This window comes from Xenopus tropicalis, chromosome 2 (assembly GCF_000004195.4).
Source record: "Xenopus tropicalis strain Nigerian chromosome 2, UCB_Xtro_10.0, whole genome shotgun sequence".
Lineage (NCBI taxonomy): Eukaryota > Metazoa > Chordata > Amphibia > Anura > Pipidae > Xenopus > Xenopus tropicalis.
The window spans coordinates 13,069,999-13,085,133 of record NC_030678.2 but is presented as its reverse complement, the minus strand read 5'-3'; the positions used below and the strand labels follow the sequence as shown (position 1 = coordinate 13,085,133).

Sequence of the window (15,135 nt, the reverse complement as noted above, 5' to 3'; positions counted from 1 at the left end):
GTCAATGTGGCCGGGAGTGAGGAGGGAAGCAACGGTGGCATAGAGGGTATGTGTAAGAGGCAGAAAGAAAACATGTAAAAAAAAAAAAAAAACAGTGGCACAGTGGGCCCTGGGCAGTATCCCTGGGAGTCAGTGGGAAGCACAAGAGGCAGTTGGGAGGTTAATTTTTTTACTCCAGCAGCAAATCCACTAAGTCTCACATTAGCTGTAGGTCAGTCTGTGTATGGGCCATCTTTAGCCCCCCAAACATTAAAGTCACCCTCCGCCTATGGTCCTGGGCCCTTGAATGCCTGCTGCTTGCCTTTCTTATAATAATGTAGCATTCTGTTCTAGGACTGCTTGCAAGATTAACCCCCAGTGCTGGAGTAGATCATTTGTGCAGGAAAGGGCAAGTAAGGGGGAATGAGCACCATTAAAAAAGAGCAGTGCATTACAGGGCATGAGATATGAGAGCCTGAAAGGAATAAAACAGTAGTACTTCCCCCTACAGGAAGTAGTATCCTTCTCCATATGAGTAAGTGGAGTGTTATTTTACAACAATATATTTCACTAATCTGATGGCTTTATGTCAGTTATTTTGTGCTTAATACTATTACTCCTCTCAAAGAACCACAAAGAATCACTAAAGGTGTCACTATCACTTTAAATAACTTCAAAACACACTAAGAAAATATTTAGTATGGTCAGTTTCTAAATGTATTTGTTTAAAGAAAACACTGAACTATAAAGAAAGCCAATTTAGGATAAGGCAATATTAATGGGGCACAAGAAAGTTTTAGATCAGCAGGATGTCTGGGCTCCACACATTCCCAGGCTGATCACAGATTGGCACATATTTTTTTCTTTTTTTACTTCAAAAATTGTACTTAATACAATACAATCAGCCTAACGCCATAAATATCACATTTGGATATAACTGCCGGAACAAGGAGCATTATGGCTTGATGATGTACCATAACAACAGGCTCATTAAGGCTTACAAAAGAGTTGGCTGCCAATCAAAGGTATGTTTGAATGACAATAACAGAAGAGACTGGGTCGAGATGCTATACCAAATGGCTTTGAGTTTTGTACCAATCCAAGGACACGCCAAGTCTTTAGCAGGGAAGATCTGTGCCTCTAAAGGAGCCCCCATTTACTCCCCATCTTCTTTTCTGCTGATTCAGCGTTTAGGGAAAAGGTTAATAATCAGTCATATTAGGTTTACATTAAAAAGCAGCTTAGATCTATACTGCATAAAAATCATTAATGAACCCTGTAGCATGAGCTCCACTGGCAGATGTAACCTCACTTTATACTAATGTTTGGATGATTCCTGATGACCCCTAAGGTTAGCCTCTTAGGGCTAAACTCCATGGGAGATTTTGACTGTCAGATTTTCAGCACCGGATTTAAAGATGGTGTGTCCCATGGCTACTTCCACCACCACCCCCTGCAACACCTGCACAGACCCCCATCCAAGCACCCCCCCCCCCACCCTCTCCCACTTAGACAACTCTCACTTTCTCCCCACCACTGCTACAGCAGTTCCTCCTATCTCTAGAACTAGAAACTGGGCTGGCGGGAAGATTCAAAAGCTGTCAATCTCCCACCCAGTTTCCAGTTCAGATGTGGCCAGCAGGCGGCATGCTGGCCCCCAGATCTTTGCTGCCCTAGCCCCGGACTTTTGTGGCCTCCCCACAAATCTGGGCCTGCAGATTTTATCTGATCTTGTCATACAACAGCATGCAACACCACACATGAGATTTTGTAGGATTCTACAAAATTTGATCTTCACAGCTGGGCATATCAGATTTTTCTATCAGTCCCGTTATTTTTTGATCCATGCAACTACATCTGACTTGTAGGATGCATTCTGTCAATCCAGCACCATCCCACAAAACCTCCCATGGAGTTGTAGGAACCCATAGGGTTAACATGTCCCTATGGCTTTAAACCCTACAGCTCCCTAGTTTATGCTGTTACTGGGCAAAGACCCATGTATCAGTTTATAGTTTTGCATATGTGCCTTATTGGTTTACAGGTTGACTCCACCCTTTGCACTCCAATATAGTGTTTAGCAAAAGGGTGGGTCTTCCTTTTTGGCTGCTTTTGGTGTCTCAGGTAGAAGTCCACTGAGCCTGTGATCAGATAGGCCCCAGTAAAGCAGTCCTACCCTAGAGTGTCCATCTACTGCACAGTTACACTCCATAGAGCACATTCTAGGAAAGTGAGGCAGATATAGAAAAGGAAGCAAGAGCAGTTTCTTGCTCCAACCAGGAGGTTAGCTAGGAAGTACCCTTCCTGACAGGCATTGTTGCCTTAGTACAGGGCCACAGTTAAGATATAGGAATCAGGCTAGTGAAAACCCCTGATCCATAATCCACTGTTGGGATCCTAATCCAACTAAGGTATTCATCCTGAGGTATCTATCCAGACTGCCCCCCATAGTGGTGCCAAGCTGACCATTTGCCTTTACCCTGCCCAGTCTCATTAGAGGTGGGATAAACCGGTGGCATCCTCTCTTGCTGTCCTCAGAGTGTGCTACTGTTATTTCTGCAAATTTGTCAGTATGATCTAACCCTGTGAGCTAATTGTCTGAGACAATAAACCAAGTTATCATTGTTCATCTGCAAGAACCTTCTGGTGTCCATTATTTGCTATTTTACTCTGCACACAGTGACAGTAAGTTGTAGTTACTCTACACCCCGGGATATTTCCACTTAGCAAAAACCCATCTGAGGGATTGAGTCCCATGTACCCCATGCTCTAAACCCATTCTAGCTGGTGCTGCCTGTTTTTACAGCCAAATAGGGGTTACAGAGTTTATCCCTCAGCAGCAGCCCAGAGCATGCTGATTACATGCGCTGCCAATGGTGCTCAAAAGATAATCTAACGTTCCAAGACTGGGAGCATCTGTTGACAGATTTGAAGGCCTGGATCATTACTGGTATAGGGCTGTCAAACTTCTGGGCTGGTGCAGTAAGTTCCTTGTATACTATCAAGCATTTCTAGTCATATTCATCTTATGCTGCTTTCAGATTCATTTGAAGTTTAAACCATCTTTTAATGTCATTTGTTCCCTCACTGATTCCCTAGGCTAATAACAAAGGCGTTGGTGTTGTTGGAGTTGTCGAATGCAACTTTCTAAATCCCATACACAATAAGCAGGACTTTGCATATACAGAGGAGTATAGGTAAGTTGTAAGTTTGCTATGAGTAGTGATTTTTTTTTTTTGCAGTGGTCAGAAATCTTATTGTTCCCAAATGCACAAGCAGAGGGCAGCCATGTTGGTAAATTAACAGATCAAACTGGGCAGCCCTATCTGCCCGTGTGTATTATCATGTTGGAATATAGCAAAATGAGTTAAACAAGTCAGTGGAACGTGTGTGTGCGTTTGTGCCAAGGTTGTTGGGACAGGTTTTGGGACTTGTAGTTCACGGCCGGAGGGTTGCACGCTTATAACCTTTGCCTTTAGATGTAATTGTATTATTATAAAATACTGAAGGGAGCATCCATCCCTTTCTGTGGGGGGAAGTAATTTGTGGGCAGTTTTTGTTGATCCAGAGGGGCTAGTGCCACGACTGAGTGATGCCCAGTACAAACAGTATTAGATATCAGTCTTGTTTCTGTCCCCTGCATAAATGATTGCTGGTGTTGCAGCATATGAGCAGATTTTCTTTTGGGCAAGGCAATTGATAGTGGTACTGCTCATGGCAAAGTTATCGTTTGCATTAACTTTTGCATGGAGAATCTCCCAATAATGTCCCAGTATATAAATGAGCTACATCATTGTTTATTTACCCCTTTCCAATGCATATTAAGTCTCAGAATTAGCTATGTGACCTAAAATCCATTTTGTGCACTTTATTTTACTAATTATGTTTTTTTATTGTGGGAGGACATTTCACTGTATTAATGGAATTCTTGGTGACAACGCTAAGAAAACATTTTGGGTCAACTCAGAACTAGAGAAAAGATCTTATATGATTTAAAGACACACATATTTGAATAAGAGCATATACAACCCCACATTATGTGGATGGATGCTGCTTTCTCAAACACATGTCAAACATGCCAACACATAGGGGCCCATACATTAAAGCACGATGACCATGATTAGAAAAAAATAAGTATTTTTTCTCAAGTTTAAAACTTTTCGTACTGTCAACCATAATATTGTTAAAAAAGTACGACTTCTGTGATGCTCCATTATTCCACGAAAAAGTCGTACTTTTTGTTCTTTGCGCAACGAGTACGAAAGTTTGGGATCCATTCAAGCTTCGGTATGGTGACCTTCCTTGGGCCAGGTTGGAGCTGCAGAGTGCCATTGAGCCCTATGGGTGACCTTCCTTGGGCCGGGTTGGAGCTGCAGAGTGCCATTGAGCCCTATGGGAGACTTTCCTTGGGCCGGGTTGGAGCTGCAGAGTGCCATTGAGCCCTATGGGAGACTTTCCTTGGGCCGGGTTGGAGCTGCAGAGTGCCATTGAGCCCTATGGGAGACTTTCCTTGGGCCGGGTTGGAGCTGCAGAGTGCCATTGAGCCCTATGGGAGACTTTCCTTGGGCCAGGTTGGAGCTGCAGTGTGCCATTGAGCCCTATGGGAGGCTTTCCTTGGGCCAGGTTGGAGCTGCAGAGTGCCATTGAGCCCTATGGGAGACTTTCCTTGGGCCGGGTTGGAGCTGCAGGGTGCCATTGAGCCCTATGGGAGACTTTCCTTGGGCCGGGTTGGAGCTGCAGAGTGCCATTGAGCCCTATGGGAGACTTTCCTTGGGCCGGGTTGGAGCTGCAGAGTGCCATTGAGCCCTATGGGAGACTTTCCTTGGGCCGGGTTGGAGCTGCAGAGTGCCATTGAGCCCTATGGGAGACTTTCCTTGGGCCGGGTTGGAGCTGCAGAGTGCCATTGAGCCCTATGGGAGACTTTCCTTGGGCCGGGTTGGAGCTGCAGAGTGCCATTGAGCCCTATGGGAGACTTTCCTTGGGCCGGGTTGGAGCTGCAGAGTGCCATTGAGCCCTATGGGAGACTTTCCTTGGGCCGGGTTGGAGCTTGTGCCATTGAGCCCTATGGGAGACTTTCCTTGGGCCGGGTTGGAGCGGCAGAGTGCCATTGAGTCCTATGGGAGACTTTCCTTGGGCCAGGTTGGAGCTGCAGAGTGCCATTGAGCCCTATGGGAGACTTTCCTTGGGCCGGGTTGGAGCTGCAGAGTGCCATTGAGCCCTATGGGAGACTTTCCTTGGGCCGGGTTGGAGCTGCAGAGTGCCATTGAGCCCTATGGGAGACTTTCCTTGGGCCGGGTTGGAGCTGCAGAGTGCCATTGAGCCCTATGGGAGACTTTCCTTGGGCCGGGTTGGAGCTGCAGAGTGCCATTGAGCCCTATGGGAGACTTTCCTTGGGCCGGGTTGGAGCTGCAGAGTGCCATTGAGCCCTATGGGAGACTTTCCTTGGGCCAGGTTGGAGCTGCAGAGTGCCATTGAGCCCTATGGGAGACTTTCCTTGGGCCGGGTTGGAGCTGCAGAGTGCCATTGAGCCCTATGGGAGAGTTTCCTTGGGCCGGGTTGGAGCTGCAGAGTGCCATTGAGCCCTATGGGAGTCTGACCTTGGGCCATGCACTGAAGGATCAAAGTCAGAAAGGTTTTTGCGCTGTTTACGATCGTTCCAATACGAAAATTTCATAACTTGAGGATTGCAACCACAATATTTTTGTATGATCATGACACAAATTTTCGCACAATTTACGCACATCAGAAATTATTGTGCTTACTACAAACTTTTCCCAATCGTGCTTTTAACAAGCCGAAAATTGGTGCTTTAATGAATGGGCCCCATAATCTGTTTGAAAATATGTTTTTGTAGGCGCACAATGGAAACATTAGGAGTGAAACTAAATGATTACTGGAATACAATGCAAGAAAGAAAAGGAAAGAAATCTGACCCTCAAAGCCCGCTGGAAGAACAGTAAGTAAAAAAAGGAGAAATCACATTTCACTTATGTAATAGTCGGGTATAGATAAACTCTTATGTCTTTCTTTGCTTTTGCTTATGAATTTTTGAATGCTAACATTCTTGTATGACTGGGTTATACTTGCTCTGTGCTTTTGTATTCTAACAACAGAACCCCAGGAGTACCTTCCCATTCCTCCGAGCAGATTAGGGGGATTTGCTTACCTATAAACCCATTTTGTGTTCCTCTCAAAGCAACTATAATTTTCAATATCTTTGTGTAGGGTGCAAATGAGCTATATTAAAGAAATTTGGAAATTATAGGCAGAAAGTGGCATAAGAAATGCATTTTCCAGAGGAAACTTACTATCTGCCGTTTTTGCCTCCGCAATATTGCCAAGAAACGCCCCTTTCTTTCACAAGTAACTGCTAAAACACTAATCCATGCCCTTATCCTTTCCTATTTAGATTACTGCAATCTCCTACTAACCGGCCTCCCAGACTCCCACCTCTCTCCCCTGCAATCAATCTTAAACTCTGCTGCCAGGATCCTCCTGCTCTCCCCAAAAAAGGGAACCTGTTCAGCCTCACTTAAGCTCTCTGGCATGGCTGCCTGTTAAGCAAAGAAGCTTACAGAATCCTTCTGCTAACATTCAACCCTTCCCTCCTCTGCTCCTCACTACATTTCTTCACTGCTCCCTGCACGTTCCTGGTCATCTCCTCCGTTCCTCTCAGAGCCTCAGTCTTTTTACACCATCCACACCCACTGCGCTCTCTCTGCTTAACCCTTTCTATCTCGCTGCCCCTTACCTCTGGAACTCTATCCCTGAATCCCTCCGTAGGGAACACTCACCCATTCTTTTTAAAAAAAAAAAAGCTCAGCTGTTACCTTCTGGGGCACTAAAACATTATTTTGCCCAGTCCTGCGCTTAAGGGCAAATGCCCATATCTGGTGCCTCTTACCTTCCAGTTTGTGCCTGTATGTTACACAACCACTTAGACTGTAAGCTCTACGGGGCAGGGACCTCCTTCCTACTGTGTCTCATACCACACACACATTATATATATATATATATATATATATATATATATATACATATACATATACATATATACACACACACACACACACACACACATATATATATTGTATTTATTTATTATAACACTTGTCCTCCCTGTGTGTAATTGTGTATATTGTAAGATTGTACAGCGCTGCGTGTCCTTGTGGCGCTTTATAAATAAAGTTATACATACATACACATTATTTACATAACTAGGCAATGTTGCTAAATTACTGTAACAGCAGCAATTCTCCTTTTAATGACTAAATGCTGTTTCTAGAAGGCCTGATGTTTTCCTCAAAGCAATTTGTTTTAGGGCAATGGCAATTAGCAAACTCACCCCCTTTAAATAATTTTAATTTTATATTAATTAAAATGAATCTTATCCTGGATTTGGTTCAGGATTCGGCCAATTCCAAGCCTTTTTGGCAGGATTCCAATTTGGCTGAATCCAAGAGTCTGGCAGAACCAAATCTGAACCCTTAAACATTAAGGTCATGTAAGTAAGAAAATCCAAAAATTGTTTTTTTACCCTGCCTTGCACTCATTGACATATGGAAACTAGTATTTAGACTTGGTTTGGGATTCAGCCAAATTATTTGTGTAAGATTGTGTTCTGCCAAATCAGACAAAAATGGATTTGGTGCATCCCTATTTTAATCTCCAATAACAAGGTACAACCTTAGGGGAAAATAATGAGAAAAAAAAAGATAGATTCAGGTTTACCAAATACCAAGTAATATAGGAACAGTTACTGTATGTTAAAGAGAACTATAATATGGGGGTAGAAATGCCTATTTTATATACTGAACTTACTGCACTGACCTTAAGTTTCAGAATCTCTATAACAGTAATGATTGGGGTGGGTGTCGGTGGCACTGCACATGCTCAGTGTGCTCTGGACAGCTGTTAAGAAGGTCTGTTTAGGGGTCATTGCAATTCATCAGGAAATGAGGTTCACATATTAAAGAAGCTGATGCTACAGGGCTAATTATAAAATTGTGATGCAAAATGCAAGAGCCGCTCCTGGTAACTTTAAGAGTTGAAGTTCTGATTTTTACATTGGAATTTTGGCTTTTTTAGTGCTCTCCGCATTAGACTTCCCATGAAGTCTTTTATATTCTGGCTCTTCCCACTGATTGGCAGCTCTGTTCTTGTTTACCTGTCCTGCTTCTAAACTTTTCCAATATATCTGTCAACATACATATTTATTAACCATAAAATATATATAATATAATAGTGGCTGGACAGCCATTTGTGTAACTCTTATAACCTACTGTATATAGTGGTATTTTTGCCTTTATTAGTTGCAGCTTCAATAGCCACATAAGTGCTCGATTGCTTTTGGTCATTTTTCAAATAGATTTTTACGTATTTTTGTGTTCTAGAACAGTGTACAGTACAGTGCAGCACATTCTCATGATTTATACTCTACTTAAACAGCCCAGTAGTTACACTATTATGTTGTTCGCAACTTATCGAGCCTTGCCAATAAATTGATTTCCTACAAACTTGACAGATATGGGGTACAGGCTTATTTTAGAAAAACAGGTTGGTTTTGATTTTTGACTTTGCTCCCATGGAAAATTTTCTGCGGAAGCCTGTTTCTAATTTGCTTATGGGCTAAACTCCATGGGAGATTTTGTAGGAAGGTGTGGGACAGACAAAATGCATCCTACAAGTCGGATGTAGTTGCATGGGTCAAATATAATGGAACCGATGAAAGATTTGCCATCCGACACGGCGCGCCTGTGGGAAGGGAACATTGCACGCTGCATCTTCATCAGTTGAGAAAATCTGATCGTGTGATCACTTTTTTTTTTGGAAATTCATTGACTGTTGCATTTAGATGCAGGAACAAAACACTCCAACATTATCTGATCCAACATTACAGCCTATGGAGGCTGTAATTTGTAGAATCCCACAGAATCTCATGCTGTTGCATGAAGGATCAGCCTAAATCTGACCCAGAAAATCTGATGAAAATCTCCCATGAAGTTTAGCCCTATCTGCTGTGCATGTGTGGGATGCTGGCACTTGAATGGCTGCTGCAACGCTTCCAATGGCCTTATTTATATAAATTATATTAGTTATGTGAATAATATTAGACTAATGGCACACAGGGTACCAATACACTTTTACAGGCAGTTAATGCTTTACAAGTGCGGTTTTACATTTTTGCCAGCATATTTCCATTCAAGTTTATGGGGACTGTTTCAGGCACTTGACACCACTCGTATAAAAAATGCTGCATGAAACAACTATAGAGTAACTTACTAGACAATACTTTTGCCTATGTTAGTCTTAATTTATTTGCCTAATTGCAGATTGGTTGCTGTTAAGTTATTACAATTAAAATTAAATCCATTTCAGGATAAATTATTTTACTAAAACATTTTTTGTGTGCCCAGGAATATCCCTGACCAGACATGGGTTCAGTGTGATTCTTGTCTTAAATGGAGGAAAGTGCCGGATGGAGTGACAATATCAGAAGATGATGAGTGGTTCTGCAGTATGAACACAGACCCATGGTTCAGGTAAGTGCAATGTAATGGTCACACACCATGCTGAGAAAAAAGATATTTATTTAGGAGATTTTCTGATCATTATAATATATGTGCCCCCACATTTATTTTACCCTGTTTAAGTTAGTAGTATATCATTAACTCCATTCCAAAGAAATATATTTTGTAGGAAAAGGGTTGTTCAATGAACCCCTGACTGTCCCATCCTCAGCAAAATAAATGAAGCTCCCTGGTATTATGTTGTGGCTTGCCCTAACAAAAATAAATAGGGGGTGTTTTTATTATATTGTCATTAAACAATGAGACAATGAGGGCACATGAATGCAGAAATTGGGGTTAGTCTGGCTGACAAGCTAAAAGTGAGGGCAAGTCTGGAGAAGAGGGGTAGATTAGAGTATCGTCAGCATAAAGATGATACTGAAATCCAAATGAGCTGATTAGCCGGTTAGCATGATAGTAAGACCAGTGGTAAAGTAAAGGGGCCTAAGCACAGAGCCTTGATGTACCCAGTTGAAAAAAGGTAAAGAGGCAGTGGAGCCGGTATTGGATCCTCAGAAAAATCAATTCTCGATAGAAAGATTTAAGAGCAGTTTACTAAATTCCCAGTGAGGATAGAATATGGAGCAGTGGGGGGAATGATCAATAACGTCAAAAGCTGCAGATAGATCAAGCAGAATAAATAGAAAATAAAACCATAAATATAGTGCAATACATTTAAAGGCATTCTCCCTGCTCAATGCAGGTTACTTACAAGAATCCAATAAATTCAAAAAATTCAGAAGTTTAATGAATTTTGCGTGTCCACCACACTTCCCGAATGCAGGAGTGCTGTGTCTTAATTCCTTACACACTCATCGTCTGCATTTGTCATCTTTTTCATTTCCGTTAACAGCAATTGTTCTGAGCCTGAGGAGCCTGGGGCTAATGATGATGTTGTTACCAGCTGCACATATGATAAGACCCCTAAGAAAAGGTCAGTCATACATGTTTTTTTAAACATATATGGGAGAGTTTATATGCTCTGACTGTATATTGATGAAGTGCTATGTTTGGCCACACCATGAACACAAAGATCTGTGCCTTACATAGGTGGGTGAGTGGCAAACACACTAAAGGTACCTGCTTTCAGTGGACTTAGGCACAAATTTAAACATAGTGGGTTAGGTGCTCACTATACTTGATAATAGGTATTGACCCAAAACATGTGTTACCACTACCCACAATAAATGTTTTGCAGCAAACCTGCTGAAGCTTTTTTCCCATTTTTTGGATTTCTACAGTTGTATTTGGTTGGAGTTATACAAATTTTATTTAGTATTGATATACCATCTCATTAAAATCAATAAAAAAAATTGGTCTCTTGCTGTGCTACCACTATCGATGTGGGTATGGTCTTAAAAGTTCTTGTGATAACATGGGTGTGGCTTAAAAGCTGGGAGTGGTCAACACTGACTATCCCTATAGTCCCATCATCATTTAAGTCTAAAAATACCTTCCCTCAGTACCACAGAAGTTGGACGGCACTGCCATAGAGAGTCATTATTGGGCTGCTGGGGGGCTGTTTGGGCCTCTGTGTAGTTGAATCTCAGTCTGGGCCTGATTTCTTTGTATAAAAGAATGCCATAATGCTTGCCAAAAGCTGGCTATACATATACAGATAAAATTGTTCAAAATTTTGTGTTTGAGTATCTGTACATGTAGGCTGTCCCACTAAGGGTAATGGCACACAGGAGAAAACATCAAGCGACTTCAGAAAAATGTTTTCCCACCGGCAATAAAGTGAATCACACTATAGAGAGATTTGTCGCCTGCAGTATCCCAGATTGAACCATGGGCAACAAAACTCCCCATGTTCCATCACCCTTATGGCGACTAATATCCATGACTATGGATATCAGTTGGTCTGGACACGATTGAAAATTTTACCTGCCAGTGCACCATCAGCCAACACACGGTGCATTAGCAGATGAGGACATGGAGAGGCTCCTTTTCTCCTCCACTGGCCTATCGTAGGAGATCACCCTGTGTACAGATGACTAAAGTTAAAGGTGAACTAAATCGCCTCTGAAGATGTCCCTAGTCTTCTTTTCTGCTGATAAACTGAACATGCTGCTTTCACTTACCTGAGCTTAGGGACTGATTTACAGTATATATTCCATATACAATTCATTTTACAAAGCCGAATATTAATTATGTTTTGAATTACTCAACAGCGCAGAAACCAGTGCAATCTGTATAAGAATTTAGAGAAATGAGCCCTGTAAATCATCCCTGTAGCATTAGGTGAGGTGATGTAAGCTCACTTGCTGTAAATGTTTTGATGATTTGTGGAAAATCCCTAAAGCCTAGTTTCTCAACAGCAGCCCAGTGCATACTGAGCATGTGCAGTGCCACTGACACTCAAAAGATGGTCTAACATTGTACATGTCATACACTGTTTGCACACAACTTAAAAGGCCGAAATCCATTACTGTTATACAATCACTGAACCTCTGGGCTGGTACAGTAAGTACAGTGTACCAACTGTCTGACCCTCTGGGGTTGATTTTATTGGAACAGTACCATACATAGAATATATAGAAAAGGAATGTTCAGTATGCACGGTAAACTGTAATGGTACATATATAGGGCCCCTGTAGAATGAAGCCACTTACAGTGACCCTGTGTGATACAGAAAGCTCTGGGTGCTACACATGGAACCTGCTGAGCGGATGCCGGATTGCCAGCTGACAGCAATGGGCTTAGGGGATCAGGCATTTATTTGCTTACAGATGTTGCATACCCAAAGTGTGAGAATGCTGCGTTACAGTATGTTGGACTTTTCAAAGCTTTTCCTTTAATCAATATTTTTTTTTACTGCAGGAAATGTGAACAAGTTAAACAGGTGAGTTCCCTTACTGGGCAATTGCTCCATACTGAGGGGTTAGCAGTGTTACTGACACAGTAGCTCTCACAGACAGTTGCTTTGCCAATAGCCACACCAGAAACAGCTAAAAATAGAAAAATAGAAAGTTGGAAACCTGTTCAGGGGGCACTCATAGGGGTCACATTTATCCCTTTTACAGGTTGCATTTTTCCTAATTTGATCACAACTATACATGCAAATATTTACTGTAAACTGGAATAAAACAAAAGAGAGAATTTGCATGAACAACAAGTAAAAGCTGCTTGCAAGTGAGTTTTGTCACTATTATTTTTTTGGGTATAGTTTTTTATTCAAACTTAAAAATGGTTTAATCCACCTCAATATTTATGTTGATTTTCTATTTAGGGGGAGATCAACTTAGGAGAAGCATAGTCATACACATCATATTCACACCTTTTGCTAAGTGATATATTTACATTCCCAGATAAAGTCATTCTTTTCTGCAGACGGCAGCAGATAAACCTCCATCACCCCGCACCCCACGCAATGGGGAAATGCAGCCGTCTGTGAGTTCGGGTAAGAGGGATCTTGAGCCAAATCAGAGTCAGGAGACCAATAGCAACAAAAGGTAGGTCCCTGTAGCTTAGTATTAAATAAGATTTGAGTTACATACTTGCTGTAAGTTCCTTTTTATCCAAGTCCCTCCCACGTAAGTATACATGTGTAGTACTGCCCGCCCACACAAGGAAGTAGGACCTGTACCACAGCCAATCAAAATTAACGTCATTGTTCTATGGCATGAAATTCCCATGGCATACGACTGAGGTAAAGGCAGGCAGAAACAGAGTCCAATAAATGGACCAGAAGTCGGGACAGGCTACAAGCAACAAATGTCCAATAATCAGGCCAAGGCTGAAATCAGAGGGAAGGTCCAAAAGCAGGCCTAGGTCAGTTCCAGGAGATCAACACAAAGCAGGAAAGGAACTGGGACAAGGGCCCAGGAACAGGGTGAGGACTCAGGGACTTAAAACCAGGACCAGACAGGGGAACAAGGCAAGGATTAAACGGGAAAGCAGTCTGGCTGGGGAGCTCAGTGATCAAGCAACCGGGAGCTGGATATAACTGGCTTACAAATGGCCTTAATTGCTTAACCGAGGACACTTGACGTTAACAAGGTGGGTGGAGGAGAGCAGCAGGGAGAGGTAACATATGTCCATTGGGATAACTGACCCATACCATTTCCAAAATACCCCAGTGGCTGAGAGGATTAGTGCAGGCACAGTTGAGCACGCAGACCAGGGTTTGATTCCAGGCATTTCCTGATAACAATCTCATCAGGGTGTCAATAAATGTTACATAGTTACAGGTCCTTCAACCTGACCCTCACAGCTTAGCTAAAGCCACAGAACATTCCGGCTCATAACCAGAAGGCAGGGGACACACAGGTGCTACCAACAGCCACGTGCCATGATTTCTGGGTCCTACCTTCGATGGCACCCACATTTTAGATATTGGATGCATCATGTACATTCTACCCACAGTTCATTTCCCCCAACTCAAGGCCAGGGCAGTAAGTGATGAGAGAAAGTAGAATCAGTTACAGAATGCCAGTGTGCTGTGTTCAACTCCATGAATTATTTATTTTCTGTATTTATCATAGTTGTAACTTTCCTTAAACAGAGATATTTCTGAGCTTGAGGAGCCTGAAAATAATGTTGACAGTGACCACTCCACAAATGAAAAGACCCATAAGAGAAGGTAAGTCATATATATATACTATTTTACTGTATATTAAAGGTACCCTAATAGATAGATGCTTACTAAAGGGAAAGATACAGCACTTGTTGTTATAATGTAGAATAACAAAAAAGTATTTAGGTTTCAAAAATAAAATGATGATACACTGGGGACCCTTATAATTGTACTGTTATACACACATTGTGGTTCCACCACATTTTTCTGCCCTATATAGGAACACCAGTCTCTGCTCCAGTGGACCCTGCAATCTAATTTCCCCACCTGAGGCACATACATACATCAGCTTTATGTTTTAGGGCTGTAGCAAGAAATAAACACAAACACAAGATGAACATACAAATTCCCGGCACATAGTACCCTGGTCAGAATAGAATCCAGCAGCCCAACTCTGCAATGCTAAGTACTACAGGTATGGGACCTGTTATCCAGAATGCTCAGGACCTGGGGTTTTCCAGATAAGGGGTCTTTCCATAATTTGGATCTCCTACCTTAATTCTGCTAACAACATTATTTAAACAGTAAATAAACCCAATAGGATTGTTTTGGTTCCAATAAGGATTAATTATATCTTAGTTGGGATCAAGTACAGGTACTGTTTTATTATTACAGAGAAAAGGGAATCATTTAACCATTAAATAAACCCAATAGGGCTGTTCTGCCCCCAATAAGGGGTAATTATATCTTAGTTGGGATCAAGTACAGGTACTGTTTTATTACAGAGCAAAAGGAAATCATTTTTAAAAATGAATTATTTGATTAAACGGAGTCTATAGGAGATGGCCTTCCTGTAATTCTGAACTTTCTGGATAATGGGTTTCCGGATAAGGGGTCCGACACCTGTACTGCTATGTGCATTTAGACAAGCAGAGAGCAGGGATATTTACCAAATAAACAGCTAATTCCTTCTCTAAATATTTCATAAATGGCAGTTGCCATAATGCTTGCCTTGTGTGTAGGAGACGGCAGAAAACCAACTGTCTGACCCCCTGGGGCCATTCTTAT

General features: G+C 42.1%; 1 protein-coding gene across 4 annotated transcripts in view; it reads left to right on the top strand.

The window, feature by feature from the left end:
- The window catches only part of LOC100490513 (MORC family CW-type zinc finger protein 3), a 57,479-nt gene that overhangs the window by 16,060 nt on the left and 26,284 nt on the right, over positions 1-15,135 (top strand). For all 4 annotated transcript variants that reach the window (XM_031896561.1, XM_031896560.1, XM_031896559.1 and 1 more), the window contains exons 8-15: positions 885-1,004; positions 3,079-3,176; positions 5,834-5,935; positions 9,396-9,521; positions 10,402-10,482; positions 12,372-12,393; positions 12,882-13,003; positions 14,056-14,133. In XM_031896561.1, coding sequence (XP_031752421.1) covers positions 885-1,004; positions 3,079-3,176; positions 5,834-5,935; positions 9,396-9,521; positions 10,402-10,482; positions 12,372-12,393; positions 12,882-13,003; positions 14,056-14,133 — 749 coding nt within the window. The remainder of the gene's footprint in view (positions 1-884; positions 1,005-3,078; positions 3,177-5,833; positions 5,936-9,395; positions 9,522-10,401; positions 10,483-12,371; positions 12,394-12,881; positions 13,004-14,055; positions 14,134-15,135) is intronic.